Source organism: Aquila chrysaetos, chromosome Z (assembly GCF_900496995.4).
Source record: "Aquila chrysaetos chrysaetos chromosome Z, bAquChr1.4, whole genome shotgun sequence".
Taxonomy (NCBI): Eukaryota; Metazoa; Chordata; class Aves; order Accipitriformes; family Accipitridae; genus Aquila; species Aquila chrysaetos.
In genome coordinates, this window is record NC_044030.1 from 57,577,820 (window position 1) to 57,597,064 (window position 19,245).

A 19,245-nucleotide genomic window follows, 5' to 3' on the forward strand; every position below is an offset into this window, starting at 1 on the left:
CATTAGCAAGTCACACAGTCCAGAAGGAACAAGTTTGTAGAACAGAATTGGTGCTGGGGCCCTGGTATGCAAACTATACTCATTTGGGAAGGAGGCAAGAATAGAAGGTGTGTTTACTTTGAACTAGATCTAGTCTGGTCACATAGACTAATGACCACTGACTGCTGAAGTTTATTCCTGAGTGTATATTTTGGTTTAATTTCATCCAGAAGGATTCCAGTTAGTGTGTACTGAGACCACTTAGTCATGCAAACCAAAGCATTGTAAGTGGGGCAACTAATTCATATGCCTCAAGACCCACAGGTTGCAAGGAAGCTGTCCAGCAGTTTAAATTTAAGAATTTGTGTCAAATAATAAATTCTGTGAAGTAAAGGACTAAATGGCTCTGTGGTTCCTTTCTAGTTTCTGTTTAAAGTAGTGATTCTGTTTTTCAGAAAAGCAAAAAAAGATGAGCTTGGTTACCTGAATCTTGTTTTATTTGAGTTAGTTCAGAAAGCAGTTAAATTCACAAATGTCTTTCATCTTGCAGCTTGAAACGCTTGTGGAGTTTTATTGCAAAAACAATGAGGTTCAACTTGTTGAGAGGAGAACTTATTCAATGCATTGACTGTAATTGCACCCCTGCAATTCACAATGGTCCTGAAGTTCAGTACATGCTAGTCTCAAAAGAGCGGTAGGAGATTCTACTACTGGAATGACTTAAAAAAACAGAAAGGTTTTGACTTTTAAGCCATACTACGTGCACAATTGTAATTCTTAACTTCTTACCTGGGGCAGAAACTTTGGTTCTGTGTCAAGCTCCAGTTTCTAAATTACTCCACTGTCACAAAGTGGGTCTAAGCTTTGTAGGTGCTTTCCCGAGTTAGTTCATTTATATGGCTGTTCCAAACGCTAGGTGGGCTTTGGGAGTATGCAGCAATCTGTTTGACCTGTTCAGCTTCAACGGAATTAAATGTCTGATAATAAATTTCCAGGTTGTGTTTGGAGCTGGGGAATAAATACTCATGATGTGATTTTTGAGACTCCTGGTCTATTTGCAAATCTTAACAGAGAAGGCTGCCACCAACCATGCTTTCTGCTGTATCTGTATCGGTTAGTCTTGCTGTTCAAACCTCTGGGTTTGCCATTGTCTCACTCTGGTTTTTCTATGCCATTGCTTTCCTTAATCCAGTTAGAGGCAGCCATTCACAAGTTTAGTGGTGTTTTGAGCTGACTCACTGAGTGCGTTCAAGGTGGTAGGATCTAAAGGGCAGCTCAAGACCTAATCAATTATGGCACTATTTTCAGTACCTTTTGTTTGTCCAGGCTTTCCTTGAACATTTCTGTGGGAATTATTTTAGCATTAGCATTTTAAAGTATTGATTGATTCTGATTCCTGGGAGGACAAAATAAAGGGGATTGGAAAAAGGCCAATGGCTTCTCCCCATTTTTTTAGTAACTTGTAACATTCTGGTATTTTCACATTGGAATTATTCTGGGTTGTTTTCCTTCTAGTTAATATTAGTGTTTTGCTTTCCAGATATGATTTTTTTCCCCCTTTTCTTCTGTAGGGAAGTAATTCAGCATAATCTTCCCACAGTTTTAGAAAACCTTACTATATGAAGGATTTTAAATTTCTAGATTTTTTTTACTCCTGTCTGCTAGGTCTGAGTACTGCTAGATCTGCCTGCCTGTAAATTACACTATTGCGGTGCCAATTCTCTGTTGAAGGTGGCAATGTGCTTGTATTGGGAATTTGTCCAATCATTCAGGATGTTTAAAAATCCATTTAGTTCTAATGTCTTCTGTTCTGGTAAAAGCGGAAGAGATTGGGGTGGGTGGATAATTGTTTAAAACAGATAGTACTTGATTCCAGTCAGGCAAGGTATGTCTTAGAAAATGTTGGCAGTAATTTGAAAATTAATAGCCACTAATTCAGTGCTACCAGATAGTGCTTTCATGTCAGGCATGTCTATGGCCACCAGTTCAGAAGAGGCTCTTGCTAAACACTGCTAGACTTTTTATGTACTAAGACTTTCAGCATTCTGGCTATTTGAAACTAGAAGTGAACCACCTGCATCAACCATATCCATCTCAATATTTCCGTTTCATCCAATTACACTGTACTGAGCCAAATAATCTTCCTTCATTTAAGTGTAATTTGTACTCTGAGGAAGCTTGTTGACATAAAAATCATCCATTCTTTTGAGGAAGAATAAAAGAAAGGTTCCAATGCTTCTTAGTTTAATAGTTCCCAAAGTATAGTTCAACTTCAGAAGTTTTGCAACATCACAATAATTTGTACAACCTTTACATAAATTTTACTGCAACTTGAAACCCCATTTCTCTCTCTGTTGTCTAATACAACCCTAATGGCTGTTCTAAAGAAAGTGAAACAGTTATATTTAGATACTTTATAATGCCACTTTACAAATCATGACTATTCTTTTGGTAACGTTTTTAGTGTGAGATTGACAGAGTGGGGGAAGTTTTCGCATCTGCTAGTTCACGTTGCTTTGGAATGTGGTTGCAGCTTGAAATTAAAGGTACTCCTTTAATATTCTTCTTGATGATAACCAAGTGTTTTATCAATTTGGCTTTTTTTTTGTTTTATATGGATGTGACTCACTTACTAATGGGTGGAATGTTCTATTAGAAGAAAATCGATTTTAGTTAGGATGTTTAGCTTGGAGGTGATGCAGTATTTTGCTTTCTGCTTTCCAAAGAAAGTATATATTACTGGTGCTAAAAATTGAAAAGGTTTTTGCTTTGGGAAAAGTATGACTTAGGAAACTTAATAATGAGATTTGGAACATGTGGCATCCAGTTCCTGATGTGGAATGACACAAGGCCATCAGTCATGTTTCCTGTGAAAACGCACAACTGATTGAGTCCCCTGTGTGCTGATGAAGTGCTTACTGACTGAATTTCTAAGCATGTAGTTCTCCTGTGCTGACACTTGAAATGATTCACCTGCTAGTGTGTTTGGGATAAAATTATTCCCACAGCACAAATCCAGACTCATAAAAAAAGTTTGAAAGAAGGATGCAGAAATTCACTTACAAAGTAGCATTGTGGTAAGTGACCTAGACTGCAGATTGTGATTTAATATTCAGTGATGTTCACAACAAAATGATCTAGTGCTTATTGGAATATTGGTAGATAAATTGTTAAAATTAACAGAATCCCGTTAGTCTAATCTGCTGTGTCTATGGCAATGAAAAGCTGTATAATTGGTTGAAAGGTATAACGTGAAGAGAAAAATATTTTGGATAAATGTTGTCAAACTGTGTAAACCCAAGGATTTCTGGGAACTTTTGAGTCTGTGTGGTGAATGCTGTTGGAATTTTATTAGGGCACTTGTTAATGGGTGTCACTGTGAATTTCTGAAGTCTAATATTTACAACTGAATAGAAGCAAAAATTTTCTTCCTTGTTTGAGGCTGGAGTATTACTTCCAAACATCTTGGATAGTAATCTGGCCTTGATAAGCTTACTATAAATTTACTGCATATTTCACTCTTTCGCAAAGCAGGCATTTTATTATTTGGCTATTTTGCAATTCTGTTGTTCCAACCGGAAGACTGTGTCCCACTTGTTAACAAGAGACAGTCTGAGTTGTCTGATCATTTGATAAGTCTTATGATAAGTTATGGACTTACTTCCATTTGTTTTTTCAAACATGGGCAAAGTTATGACTGTACACTTCTCATCAGTGCCATGTCAAACTTACTGCTTAATGTAGGTACTGCATTTTAACAGTAGCCTGCAGGAGATAATGCAAAATTATGTGGGAGTAGTGCTACTCCATGACTGTTACACTGATCTCCTTAGGTCAGAAAATCTAACAGCTGTTGGTAAAATATATTTATTTCATGGTTTATTGCAAGTAGCATTGTTTTGGATTGCTGCTGTGTGGCGTTTGTGGGTTTTTATTCCCCACTGAGTTTTCTTTCTCTTATTCTGTGTCTGTTGGTTTGGTTTTTTTTCCCTTTCTCCCCCAGTGACCATCCAGGTTTATTACTGGAGCCTTGCTGTTGTTGTTGTTGTCGTTCCTTCTCCACCCTCTTCCCCTTTGGAGTAGTGAGAGACTCCATCTGTTTTGAGCAGATAGGTGAGGTGCACCATGTCAATAGCTTGTATTTGTGTGTCTGTGTCTTCTGCTGTGAGGATAAGCATTTTGTAAAGAGAAATCAGTACAGCAGCTCTGCTTACACAGAGTGCAACCATTTGAGTGACAATTTACCAGGAATGGACTATGAATGTGCCTGCAGGAAGTGCTACAGGGGCTTGGGTCTTCTGCTTTCCTTTTTGTGAAGGGAATAGTGCAAAAGAGACACCAGAAGCAGGGCTCTTTGGAAGGATGTTCCTGTTGTCTTTGATCACAGGAACTGGTTTTAGCTGGCCTTTATTCAGTTTCTACACAGTTCAGTTTTTAGGCTATCAGTGCAGTAATACCTGCAGAATATCTCTGTCAAGTTATCAAACTGTGTAATTGATTAGCATGGGTTTAATGCCCAACAGCAAATGTTAGTTGAGGTGCACACCTAGTCAAAACCTGGCAGTGAAATGCCTGGTTTTTAGCAAGATACAGCTTTCTGTCAAAGTTAAAGTTTTCAAATTAATTTCTGTTTTCAGATTGTAACTGGGAAAAAAAAAAGGGTGGGGGAGGGCAGAAATAAATAAAAATCCTAACAAGCTTGGCTTTCAAAGAAAGTGTCTGAGAGTTACATTTTTTATGTTCTTTTAAATTATTTGCAGGGGAATTTTTTTTTTTATTTCCTCAACAAGATGTTTGTGAAGGCACTTCAGCCCACAAGAGTAGGAGTTTTCCTTGCCTTCTCGGTGGCTAAGAAAAAAGGAGTATCTGGCACTTTTCTTCTGAAAGCTAATAATCCATTCTGTAAGATGAGTTTTGCTCCAGAAAAGAGTTTATTATGTGATACACTAGAATATGAACTAGGCTTTTTTTTGGTGTTTCCTGGTAGCTGCCTGCATGAATGTTTTTATCACATGATGTACAATAAATGTAAGGAAGCATACCCCTTATTGGAAGGAGATATAGTTGTTGTGAAGTAAGAGCTTGCACATAGGCAGTTACTAAAGAGTGCCTAATGAATTTAAATAATTTTCTTTTTGGCTTTTAAAAGAGAGACAGTTTGACTTGCTGGATTTAATTTTTTTTCTGTGTTATGGACCACAGAACACAAGCTTCAATTCACATCAAAAAGTTTAAGGAGGACTTTAGATCCAGTTAAAAATACAGGTGTTTTAAAAACCATTTATTTCAGCAGGTAAAATGCACAGATTTAAGTGCTGGGTTGTACTTACTGGCAGTGACTGCAGGTCTTTTAGATGTACCCAGCACTTGGGCAAGTTTTGCAGCCTGTTCCACAGTGCTGGAAATAAACTAGTGTCCGGATTAGCTAATACAAACTAGATTAGGCTGCATAGTCATAGTGGTGGTCTTTCCAATATTTTGCATTATTTTCAGAACAACATCTAGATGAGGCTCCTTGAAAGAGAAACATCTGTGGTGGGGGGAGTTTTAAGTTGGCTGGGGGTTTGAGATACTGAAAATGTGTAGATGAAAAGGCACTAAATATGTCTACTTACCTCTATCGTCAAGAACGTCAGGTCATTCTTGTTGGAGTAGTTATTGGAGGTCTTACAATCCATGGGAAAGAGTAAATGCACTGTAAGAGTTATGTTTTAAAGCCTTGATTCATTAATTTGCCACTCTTGGAACATGCCTATAACAATTGTAAAGTTTTGAGGGTTTTTTCAGCCTGCTAGTGGAAAACTTTAGATTGATTTAAGTGATTGGGGTGGTGGGGGCACAAGGATGTGTTTTTTAGTCAGTGAAAATTGTAAGTTATTTCTCTGAAGACAGCCAAAACCTTGCAAAAAGAGTCACAGCCATCTTCCCAATTTGCAGATTTTTCAGAGAATAAAGCAAAAGAAAGAGTTTTGAGGGTGAAAGAAGATGGCTGTGCATAGCATGAAGAAGCAGTTCATCAAGAAGCACTTGTGGCCCCCTTCACCTTAACTTTGGATTTTACAGGATAGATTAATTTTTGTTTAAGTATAACCCCTGAAAACCCAGAAAATCTCGTAAGAAATCCAGAACTTTTTCTTTATAGATGAACAAACAGGAAAAAAGCCTGCATGATTTGTTTAAGGTAATAGAAGGAATCTCAAGTCTGGATGGAAGACTTTTGGAAGGGTGACATTTGAAACACTACACTCAGATTACTAGGCAACACCTCTCAGTAAAAAAGCATTATACTTGAGTTTGCTTTTAAAAAGATGATAGAAGATCTGAAGGGCCTATGTGATTGTTCCCTGAGATGAGAACAGCAATTCCTTACAACATCAAAGGAAAAGATATATAGAGTGCTAGAACCTTGATGAAGAATGTAGGGCTGAGGATTAACAAAAAATATTCTTTGGCTTTTCTTGAAAAATGTTTTACTGACCTTCAGTTCTGTATGGTTGACTGCTGGTTACAAAATAAAGAGTTCCAAAGTATGTGACCCACCATTATTCTAGCCTGTCAGTGAGCTGAACTGGTTTTGGTGTAGATCCTTTTCTGGTCCCTTTACTTTAAATAAAGAAGAAAATCTAGTTTTCATAAAAGCCAAGATCAGTTCTGGATATATTTCTACATATGACAGATTAAGTTCCCAGATTCTTAGGAATATCAAAATTAAATTTAATTTTAAGGACTTTGATCAATATGCAGATAAAGCCATATTTCATATGGCAAGCAGGATGACGTATTGGCTAATAAGAGAAGTTCCTTTACAGAAAATATAGGAAGAAAACAGCTTAGTGTATTTGCATGCAGAATCAAATGGAAAGAAGACAGGCTACTGTAAATTGTTGCTGGATATAGAAAAAAGACTTGAGAAATTCTTTTCTTTCTTCTGGGACAGTCTACAAAAGGAAGAAACATGGTGTTCCTTGTCCATACTAAAGAAAGACAAACCTGTTTCTCTTCTCTGTAGTAGGGAGTCCTTATTTGGAAGAATTTCTTACAGCTTCAACATGTCTTACTTTTGAATTTATTTATTTTGTCTGTGTAATGTGCAGAGTGTTCACAATAATTCCATTTTTCTATATTAGATGCTAAAGATCTATTATTTGGTGTTTTACCCTGTCACATAAATGAATGTGTTTCTGACTCTCAGATGACATTTGAAACTGGTAGCAATTGCTAGGAATAATTCCAAGGCAATTTGCATTCCCTAACAGATTTCCCTTTAGAATCCTTTGGCTGTTTGCATTCAAAAGAAAAACAAAATCCCAAAGTCACATCTGCAACAGCAATTCCTTCCTTACAACTTGATCTTTAATTTGTAGTTATTTAGCTACAATTTCCCTCAAATAGTAAGTAGAAGTAACTAAAAGATTTTTGGTGAATATTTTATAAATAAAATTTTGAGGATAAACTAACATCGACTGAAAAGATGAGAAAAAGAAAAGAGGAGCAAATTCATGCTGTAAGGGGACTTTTTCAGTCAGTGCAGGATCAGTCAAGGCTATGAGGTTTTCACAAAGGTGGAATCATTAAGTTTTCACAGATAAGTTGTAAACCAGTGCTCTTTGTTGCTGTTGCTTTTCTCACTAGAGTGTATTTGTTGCTTCCCATCCAACAATAGCAACTATATGTATATTTCTATTTTTATGCTTAGGTGTTTTTTTTCTCAGTGTTAGCCACTGATGAATGTGTAGAATGTGGAGCTGGGATTTAAAGTTTGTGAAAACATTGAGATGTATTAGATCTAATGCTGTTCCTGTTTTTTATTGCTGAATTTTTAATGCCATCTTATAGAGAAGATTTTAATTCTGTATTTTTCTTGAGGTTGGTGAATGAAATGAGACACTTTTCCCCTCCATAGTCTGCCAGAGCGTCTTGTGATCTTGCAGATACTCTGTTAGGAAAACTTCAAGGGCATCTGAGGTCCTTTATGAAAGACTGTGGAGGAACTCCACCAACCTCTTGTTCTTTCTTTCTATTTTGATGTACCTTTCAACTCACTGAGTAATAGTTTTGTAATTTGCCAGCACTCCAGAGAGCTCCGGCAACAAAAGTCTTATTTGTATATAAAGAAGTACTGTATCACAAGGAAGTCATACCTTTTTTTTTTCATAGAATCAAAGAATAATTCAATTGGAAGAGAACTCATATGTTCATTTGGTCCAGCCTCCTTTGCAAAGCAGGTTCAGCCCCAGGGTGCTCAGAGCTTTGTACAGTTATGTTTTGAAAAATTCCAAGGTTAAAAACTTCTATGGCATAATCTCTCTAGGCAAGCTTTTCCAGTTTTTCTTAACACAACCACAACCAGTGTTGTGGTTTTGAAATCCATTCTCATTCCTGGACACCAAAGACACCAAAGATGTTCTTCTGAGTTACCAAAAGTCTCTGCAGAGATATGAAAATCATGTATAAAGAGTGACTAGAAAAGAAGGGAGTCAAGCATGTCACTGAATCTGTAGCATCATCTCTTGCTTTCAGTTAGAAAAAAAAAAAGGGGGGGGGGAAAGGGGGGAAAAAAATGAGAGAAGCTTAAGACAATGGGGACTGCCTGGCAAAAATCTCCACTGTCCAGTGTCAGAATTTTTTCTGGTGTTGTCTCTTCATGCAGAGAAAGAACAGAGACTGATCTGTTTTAAGCTCATTTCTGCATCTTCCTGCAGAAAATTGGCATTGTCTGTAATTTGGGCCACTCTTAGTTGTCATGATCCAGTCATTTATTATTTCATTCTGACCATCAACCCTCTGTGGGAATGAAAAAGGCATGTTGATGGGACTTGTACATTTTCATGGTAATTTACAATTACTTCTGGAACAATTTAATTATTTTGAGACCCCCATATCACCCCAAATTCAGATGTTGAATGTGGCATCTTCTTCCCACTGGAGCTGACAGGCCGGAAGTAACAAAGTGAGACTTTCTTCCTTCCACCTGGAAATTAAATGGGAATATTCTGCAGAGTGGCAACAGATCAGCTCTCTAACGAATTTCCTCAGCAGGTGAAGTGCATTTGAATAAGCTGGTGAGTTGTGTTTTACAATTTCTGCCACCCTTACAGTCTTCTATAGAGTAAGGTTAAACTGAACTGTTTGTTCACAACAAACCAATGCTGTGATGCTTCTTAGAGCTATTGTTCTAGACTTTCAACAAAATTATTTCACTGCATACATTAGACTGCTCATAACTTCAACTGAGAGAAATGGCTTGAACTCTGGATGCTTATAAGTGCACCTTGTGACATGGGGTAGCCCAGAGGTTCAAGGGGCTGTGCCCTCAATTGATTCAGACTTCTCTGAGGAAGTATGGGCATCTGTTACATTTTTGGTGTGAAATTCTTATGGTGAAACAGTATATGACTGCCCCAAAGATGGAGCTTTTTCCATCCAGTTTTCCAGTTTTAGTGGTTTCTAGCTGTATAAAGACTGGAAAGCTTGGATAACAATAATAGCAATTTGTGATGCTTTTGTTGAATTCTGTGCTGTCTTTATTATCCACTTTTCCCAAGAATTAAAAATTTTCTACTGAGGATCTCTCCCTCAAGACCCTACTCAAAAATACTTTTTTGGCCCGTTAAGGGTAACTTTGCAGCAACTGTGCTTATGTTGGGTTGTATAAGCATGGGTCTTTGTTTTCATTCCCAAACAGCCTGACAGCTTGTCCTGATTTCCAAAGGTAAAGGGACAGCTACATGTTATCTTTTATGTCTCTTCCTTTTTGGATATGCCAGCTTTCTGCAGTGGAAAAGGATCAGTGCAACCGAATCTCTGTTTTGAAGATTTTAAAATTTCCTGAAATGATGAGGGAAATTCTCCTTGATTACTCTGTTGAGCTGCTTATTAATTATTTGTTTCTGTTATCTTCAGACCCTTTGTTTCAAAGGCCATTCAAAGTATTGAATTATTGAATTATCTCCAAACAATTAGAGCACTTAGCATGTACTTCCCAGTGCACAGTTACATGCTTCAGGCAATTGCTATTTTTATTTGAAAATCTGTGAACTGTTGTAGGAGTTTCCTGTCTCTCTGGTTTAGCAAATTATGAATGTGGTGTAGTCTGATTTCTCTGTCTTCTCTTGTCTTTGTATGAACAGAAGATGAAAGGCTTCCATCCCTGATTTTATTGTTGTCATCTATGCTTCCCCCCTGACAATTTTTCTTTACAGTGCTTTTTCTAGATACTTTCTCCACTTACTGGCATGTGCCTTTCTTTTGGACATCAAGGAATTATTTTATGCTTGGGGGGTTGGTTTGATCTTAAAAGAGGGAGACAAAAGCCCTTGCATGAGCTGGTTATTTGTTTTTTAGGTCCACGTGTTTTTTCCTGTTAGTTATCTAATGTCAGAATTGATCTTGTCCACAGAAGCCAAAGGCCTGTAACTCTTGAGTTTTTTAGCTAGACTGCCTCTGAATGAAGATACATGGTCCTCAGCCTGGCTTTCTTAGGCCAATTAAATTTGAGTGGTTTATTCTAGTTTGTAAGCCTCCTCACTCAAATCCGTGCATTTCACAATAACCCCAGGTAGTTCTCTGTGTGGAGCTTGGGTTAGTGTAGATTAACCTGAAATAGTAGGTTGAGGCTTAATGTTCAGCCACTCCTCTGTTAGAGTTCACAATCACAGATGTTTGCAGGAGTTAGCTAATTTGAATTGAGAATCCTTGACAACACTGTTGCACGCATCCAGGTGCTTCTTAAAATCTTTTGATGCTCACCAGATCTTTGCAACAGCTCTTGCCTGTTTAATGATATTTGAAATTGTTTACTGTGTATTTATGAACACCATAAGCCAAATGAAGCATTCCTTTCAAGTGTGACGGAATGTGTTCTTTTCTTGTCATTGCTTGCTTAACTTAATTTACCATCCTTGTGGTTTTTGCTACGTTTGTGTTATTTCTATTTTTCTTTTCCAGAATACAACACATTTTCAAATGCAGTGAAGAGATGCTGTAGCCAAAAGGAGGAGAACTCTGTGTTCAGTCAGAAAACAGATGAAGCATCTGCTACTCAGTATTTTCAGGTAATGAAACTTCAGTACCAGTTTTTGAAATCTAGGTTACTGTTTGCTTGACCTTAGTCACCAGGTCAGTTAGAAAGATAGCTTAGGTTTATTCAGAGGGTGGTCAGGACCTTGGTAATTTAAGTACCAAGTTATTTAAGGTAAGACTGATAGAAGATGGACTTTATCTTTTTTTCTGGTTTTCCTCTCCTCCTTTCATTTTAGTTTTATGGCTGCCTGTCTCAACAACAGAATGTGATGCAGGATTTTGTGAGGACAGCCACTTACTACAGAGCTATTGTACAGAACTACAGAGATTTTACAGACAAGGTAAGTTCTGTTAAATGTCTTAAATGTTCCAGTATACTGCTTAGGCTCTAACCTTCTGCTTGCCCTGTAGAACAACACTGATCAGACTGGAGCCTTTTTTCACCTGGGACTTCATGCATGAATATACTAATTCATGTGTGCTTCATATTATTAATGTTATTGTCAAGCACGTGATGCATGATGGTGATGGTACATCCTCAGGTACAAAATGTGGATCCAAACATGAGCTACAAATTCCTCTGCATTGTCTTCTGTGGACAATCTGGAGACCTACATGTATGTGTTTCTTGACATTTTGGGCTGTTATCATTCCCATTTGGCACCTTGGAGGTCATATACAATATAAGTCTCCTTATGTTAACTATTGACTGTGTACTTGCTATGTTGCCATATAGTGTCTTGCAAATACCTGCAAAGGTATTCTAGTTTGTCTCCTTCATGGAGATCTATGCTGAATGTTTTTGCACCCCACAGTCATTACAACAACCCGAGCAAGCACATAAGTGGTTGCTGTGACTCCATTTGGACAAGGCAAAGGTTTGGAAACAATGCAGAAACTTACAACTTCAGATGCCAAACTCATCTCTAAAATATGTGTATAGATCTCGAAGACTACTGTAATGAATATAATGATATTTATTACTTCTTCATCTAGTCCTCTGCCCCTCACATTGTTCAAACCAGGTACTTCGGCAAAAGACAAAAGAAGACTTACACTGGGGAGATTTAGGATAATCTGCCTCCCAGCCACAGATTAAGTCGCTTCCTAATTTCATTTTTTTAGTCTCCTTGAAATGCAAAGCATAGGACTAGTATATTTTACAATGTTTTTTTACTTTTTTTTCCCTATTGCAATTAGTTGCACTAACTAAAGACTTTCTGACCCTCTCCAGGACCAGTCCCCATGCACACTCTTCTCTGATTCCACCCTTAATACAGCAACAAATTCTGTGATATAATCACATGTTATGTGGAAAAGTATTTCCTTTAGTAAGATTTTTAATTTATCAGCTTTCTAATTCTGTCATTTGCTCTTATACTGGGAGGCAAAGGAGTATTGAAGTTCTAATTTTCTTCATATCGTTCTTCCATTGTGTCAATTTTTGTTGTCTCTTCTTATGTAGTCTTGCTTCTGAGGTCAGTGTTCTCAGTCCTCTCTGTCCTTTTCTACATGAAGAAATTGCACGTGTCTTGTTACCATTCTTGGCCTCTTTCTCAGTGCCACCATTAATTCTGCAGCAACTGTTTTGATAAAGATTGGCAGGAGTTACCCATGGTAGTGTAGACAATGCCATACAATTGATTTATATTACAGAATTCTAACTTCCTAGTTATTTTTTTATTATACTTCTTGTAAATCTTGACTTTTTTTCCTGGGACTGCATCTGTCCATTGAACATTGATCTTCACCAAACAATTCATAATGGTGCCTGGGCTCTATGTTGTTGTTGATGATGATGATTTATTTAGAACTTGGATGGTACATGAACAATTCATATTTTTCACAAAGTTGTATTAATCAGCACTGAATTTAATTTATCTGTGCATTGTCCAGTGGCCTACCTTCACTAGCTCTCTCTGCTGTTTAATCACCAGATGTTGTGTCATTTGCATATCTTGCTATGACACTGCTCACCTCTCTTAAAATAACAAAACCCAGCAAAAACTGTTAGACTGAATGTGACCTTCTGTAAGCAAATAGCCAGTTTGTAAGCAGCAGCCTAGCAGGAATGTTTTCTAGGTCTCAGAATGGTGGCTGAGACCATGTGATCTCTGTTTATGCTGTTTGGGAAGCAGACTGCAAACAAAAATTGTGGAGAAAATTAAGCTGCAATTATTTTTTTTTTACCTTGTTGTCATTTTTGTCTTCTCTCCTCTTCTCCCTCTTCCTTTCTTGTTTTTCTGTGTGCACTTTCTAAGTAGCCTGTGACTTCAGCTTATACCAGCACAATGGCTTTACTATATCACAGAGAAGAGTCTTTAATAACATATAAGCAAACACAGAACAAAACATTTCCCTTTAAATGTGTAGCACATTTATAGCCAAAATGAGGAGAGTTGTGTGAAATTTATCTGAATTAAGATCATTATGTTTTAACTATTAATTAAGTTTAGTAATCAATTCAAATGCAGCTGATTAATTTTTCTTTGCTTAGGTAAACTTAGGTAAACTGTGCTTCCTTAAAAACTACAGTTAACCATTTACTGTCATAGAAATGAAACAAACCTTTGTAGAACTGAAACAGGTTTCAGTCTCTGTACTTTCTTTCAGGCCTGAGACAATCCTCCTCTCCTCTTTAATTCAATAAGGTTAGTAAACTAGTGGTGTGCACAGGGCTGCTCTAGTTTGCTATAGGCATCAGAATCAAACCCCAAAGCATGTGGTATTGGATGATACCAGCTGGGTAAGTGGACCTACTGTATCTTTAATGGATTAAATTTTGTACTGGAATATGTAACTTGAATATATGGTGAAAGAAACAGCAGAGAGAGGATTTTATTTGCCATTGGCTTCATGCCAAATAGGATGCTCCTGTGTTATAATGCAAAATGCAGATTTATCTCAGCTGCTGTGCAGTAGTATAGCTTGCTTGCTTTTACTCTTGGTTTATTTATTTTCCCAACTGTTGGAAGTACCTTCACTTCTCTTCAACATACCTAATACTAAGACAATTACAGGCTGGGTGTTGTTGACCACCCACCTAGAAAATGATCTTTCTTTTTCCTGATCCTGCTGAGAAATGGCAATTTTCAGAATAAATGTAGCTGAAAAAATTGAACTACCTACAATTGTGGCAAAATGCTTTCTCATCAGAACCTGAGAAACCTATTGTGCTGAGACTTGATCTGTTGCAAATATGGCAACTATATTCATCCTACATCCAGAAACTATAAGGCAGGCAGAAACATTTAATGATGGCAGTGAGGAGATAAAGGCAAAAAGGACATAATTATTTTAATACTTCCATTATTGGAAAAAGTTTTATTCAATTACTATTTATCTTATTGTTTCCCACCTGCTCTGCATCCCCCCAATATATTTCTTTACCTTTGCTGCCTCCTTCTCTAAATTCTGTAATAATCTATTATACAAACATTTTCGCCTATAGTGAAGGGATATCTGCTGATAAAGTACGGGTTTTTTTTTTTACCTTACTCTGGGCTTTGTTTGTTTTTGAAAAAAATATCTGTATGAGAAAGTGCAACAGGTTATCTGAGTTGTGCTGGACAAAATTAATTCTGGACCCCTTGAGAGGGTTCTTGGTGATAAATTCAAACACTGTCTGTCAGAGGTAAAGTACTTTAGAACAAACTGGGAGTAGTGTTTGGATTGAGCATTTATGTCTTTTGAAGCTTAAAAGAATATGGAGAACTCATTCAGAATGTAATGAATCTGAGTCTGCATTCTTCACATTAATACAGTAATTCTTACTGGCATATACTCCTTTATATCTCCTCTTAGAAACAGTCACCTTAGAGCTTTCGCTGTTTTTTAACTAAAATTTTATCTTAGATTTTGAATTGTTATAGAGCCAAAAGGGTGAGTTCAAAGTGTTTTACTAAAAAAAGGGCTCAGCTAAATTTTGTGGTAGCGGTGTATAATGCTGTTTCAAACTGAGTAAAGGCTGACACTTTTCTACTTCTTTTGAAATTAAGTCTCAGGTTATGAGCCTTTTGAGTTTTTTCACTTGTAGTCTATTTATGCATAGTTCACTTAAAAGCAAAGCAACTAGAATTAGTGTCTCCAGTGCTCTTGGATGAAGGATCACACAAATTAGCCATTCACATTGTGCAGTCAAAGGCACATGCTAAAAAAAAAAAAGAATATTTTCTGTATATAATCTTGCTGATAAATAGTAATTTTGAATGATAAATGTCATTGTAGATATAGGACATTTTTGCTTTTAGTTTTATGTGTTCATCCAGTTGTTGCTTTTCTTTGTTTGACCTCTGCCCCCCACCCCTTTTATTCAAAAGTGCTTTTCAGGACTCTAATTGTGAGCATACAAGCTGACACATATGAGTAAGTCCCATTAAATTCACATTAGGAAAGCTATTCATCTGTGTAGGTGAAAGCAAGAGCAGTACTGAACTGTGGTCAGGAGGGTAGGGTATAGGTTATTCCTGACTGATTTCTGATAATTGCTGAAGTAGCTGCATTTATATTTCAAAACAAATACTGAAACACACACAATCTACTACCTTTCCTCTCAATATGCATGACATCATCATCACCCAACTGTCTACTATCTATTTTAAAATTCTACTTTTCAGGAAGAAGCATGCTAGTACCATGTATTGTTATTTCACAGCACTTTTTCTTAATTACTGCTCTTACAGCTCTGTTAGGATGCTTTTCCTATCTAGAGGGAGCAAAGTTTTCTGTAGGAGATACCAGCAATAACAGCAAGGTGTGCTATTGCAAGTTCGTTGGATTAAAGTAATTTAGGTCAGAAAGAACCTCTGTACATCTCTAGTCCAAACCTATACTGAAAGCAGGGCCAACTAGACCAGGTTGCTTAAGGCCTGTCCAGTTACATTTTGACTGGATCCAAGGATGGAGATGCTACAGACTCTGTAGGCAGCCGGTTCCAGTGTCTGACAACCCTCACAGTGAAAAAGTTTTACTATATTTGTCAGAATTTATTGTGCAATGACTTGTGTCTGTTGCCTTTTGTCTTATCACTGTGTGTCTTCTTCAAGAAAAGTCTATTTCAGTTTTCACTGAACTCCCATTAGGCAGATGAAGACAGCAGTAAGCTCTCCTGTTAGCCTGCCTCCTCTTGTTAAAACTAGACAAACCAATTTCTGTCAAGCCACTCATGTCCTCCAGCTCTCTAATTATCTTGGTGAACCTCCGTGGGACTTGCTGCAGTATGTCAGTGTCTGTCTTGTGCTGAGATCAAAACTGGACAGTTCCCCAAATGTCGTCTTAAAAATGGCCTCTCTCTGACCTCTGCTGGCTGCACCCCAACCATCAGCCATTCCATGCAGCCCAGCACCAACACAGCAACATCCTCCCTTACAAGTTCTGTACTGGATCAAAGTCTCTGGTGTGCCAAGGGCTGTTGATCTAGCAAGTCTTACAGGGTGTGCCTGTGCCTGGTTGTACAGCCTCCAGCAATTCCCAGACTGTCACACACGATTTCTCAGCCCCTTTTCCCCTTGCTTCACTAATTACTGGACAAATGCTACCTCTGTGTCAGCTGCTTCAGTTTGCTGTGCTCATTTGTGTCTTCATTAGAGTTTTAATGTGGGTCAGGAGTGAGCTTCTGAAATGAATTTCTACCATGGCCACTCAGGGTGCTTCAGTTCACATTGTGGAGTGGTCTCAGAGTAAGCAAGCTGTATTAGTTTTGAATGAAACTAAACTGGACTAAGCTAGCAAAAAAATCAGACTAGAGTTAGTCTTAGTGAATCATCCAGGAAAAATTGTTCCCATACAGCCATACCACCTGCTGATGTAGACATAGGTGTAGTGTAAGAAATGGCATCAGAATTAGGTCTGGTAGAAAAAGCCATACTTCTCCATTGGATTTTTCACATTGAACTTGAGCAGTTGACTCTTCCTTATGCTTTCAACATATGCAGAGAGAGAAAGTATTATTGTATTTGTGATTCCCATTGGGTATTGATAAATAGCCTACCAAACTTTCTGTCAGACCTATGGTTCAATGAAATTGGGCTTGATTTGTTGTCGTCTCCCTCCTACTTATACTGATACTTACTGTCACTTGCTGTTCCGAAGAGCTGGTTCTTCTGGGCATAGGAGCATATTGTAAACACCTGCCAAAGCATGGAAACAAAACTGGATCTGTAACAGCCTGTCATCTGTGATATAAAAAAATGAGCTTAATAAAATCTTCCACCAGGAAAGGAAATTATTAAAGGCAAGGTTCTGGCTTCTATGCCAAACTTGAGATTATGTGCAATATCAGAAGCAATGTTAATTTATTTTGCAGTGGAGTACTTATGTAACACAGATTCATATTATCTGCAACAAATTCAGGCCATGTGTGTTAGACTGCATTCTTTAATACATAACCTAAATGTCATGTAGAGTAACTTTTGGGGAATGGAATGTGCCCTTCATTCTAAGAGATTATTTTTCTGTCAAAATTATTCTGTTTGAATACACAAAATCTTTTCTTTGTGTTTTTAAAGGCTGGTAATGGTAAGCAATGTGCATCATATAGGAAGTTGGGGCAGAGAAGCAATAAAGAACAGGGATAGCTGGTATACTAAGCTGCAGTATTACTCTGAATCTGTATTATATTTAAGTGTCTCCGCTCTTGAGTCTTGAGATTGGGTCATGGCTGTATCTAAGTTTCATGGTTGAAGTGCTTTGAAATCTTAGGAGGTTCCATTTCCAGGTGTCTTAAATCACCTAACAGGCTTGCAAATTTCATATCTTGCATCAAAATCTAAATGAGAATTTTAGCCACAGGGACAGGAAAACTGTAGCTCCTTGTTTTCAGTCAAGCACAAACCCATAGGAGGAATCTGAATGGTGAGCTGTTCTGTGAGATTTTTCTCAAACCTTGTATTAAAATTTGGGGGAAGCAAGGTACTGGTATTAGCCTAATACTGTTGAGGAGTATAAAAGTGGGCTTTGCATCAAAGATCACATCAGTCACATCATCTTAACCACTTCTCTGGCAGTTAGCCTTTCTTTCTGGGTGCTTATGCCTCTGCAGCAGTGTTGAGTGACCTGGACAACAGAACAAAGCTAGGAACGAGAGGCTTGTCTGGACCATTGCAGCAGTCTCTGGCTTCGCATTACACTATACATTGAAACAAAAATTTTGATCCTTTGAAACATTTCAGTCACCATGTTGGCTTGCAACAAGTGAGCCACCTGACTGATGGAGAAAATGAGGCTTTGGGATTTATGTTTAACTGAGGGCCTTTGAGAGTCACCACATCAAGCAGTGCAATTAAAGGTCTAATACTAACATCAGCAAGCAGAACCAATATTTGAACAAAGATACAGAGTCTGGTTTTATCCAAGATACTTCTGATACATCAGAGTGATTTTTCATTCAGAAAGACACAATTCTGTAGTCCTTCAAGGAATTACCATTGTCATGTCTTGTGTCCCTCCCCACTGTATTCAGACGACACTTGTTTTTCAAATTTTTCTCCTAAAGAAACTTTGTTACAAAAATCTATTTCCTTCAAACCGTAACCCTGTATTCACACATGAAAAGAATCCACAGACTTAGACTAAAAATATACTGCTGCTGCTAAAATAAAGAATAGGGGCATTAAAACTCTTCATTAACAAGTTTTTCACTTTTTTCAAGTGAAATTAGTAATATGTTTGTATAATGCCAGGCTTACTAAATGCAGGGTAGAGCTATGAAAATTTAGTTACTTAAAAGAGGTGTCAGGAAGTGACTTTTTGATTATTTTGTTTCTTTTGGTCTGCCTCTTTCTTTCAAGGTGGTCCTAGATGTTGGCTGTGGATCAGGAATCCTTTCATTTTTTGCAGCGCAGGCCGGAGCTAGAAGAGTTTATGCAGTTGAAGCCAGTTCAATGGCAGAATATGCGGAGGTAAGTGTTTTTCACCTGATCCAAGTGTTAGAATGGTATAGAGTGAAAATGTTAAGAGATCTAGAACTGTGCCTCAAAAAGGCTAATGTTGAAGGTTTCAGTGTGATTTTTCTAAGAAGTCAGGTCTGTAATGGGCAACACTTTTTGGAAGGTAATTTTTGAAGGTGTTCTAATGTGTCAAATAAATAAACCATATGATTGTTGTTTCTGTGAAAAGTGGTGAACAGTCATTAACTGTGATTGAACTTTTTACATTCAGAAGGGAAAAATTAAAGCAGGTGGTGTTTTCATGGGTTCTGTGCAAAAACATTTGAGTATTTTTTTTTTTCTAAGACTCTTGGACATC

General features: G+C 37.5%; 1 protein-coding gene across 3 annotated transcripts in view; it reads left to right on the plus strand.

Moving 5' to 3' along the window:
- Positions 1 to 19,245, plus strand: part of LOC115336417 (histone-arginine methyltransferase CARM1-like) — a 75,011-nt gene that overhangs the window by 27,796 nt on the left and 27,970 nt on the right. For all 3 annotated transcript variants that reach the window (XM_030003262.1, XM_030003264.1, XM_030003265.2), the window contains exons 3-5: positions 10,927 to 11,033; positions 11,238 to 11,342; positions 18,789 to 18,899. In XM_030003262.1, coding sequence (XP_029859122.1) covers positions 10,927 to 11,033; positions 11,238 to 11,342; positions 18,789 to 18,899 — 323 coding nt within the window. The remainder of the gene's footprint in view (positions 1 to 10,926; positions 11,034 to 11,237; positions 11,343 to 18,788; positions 18,900 to 19,245) is intronic.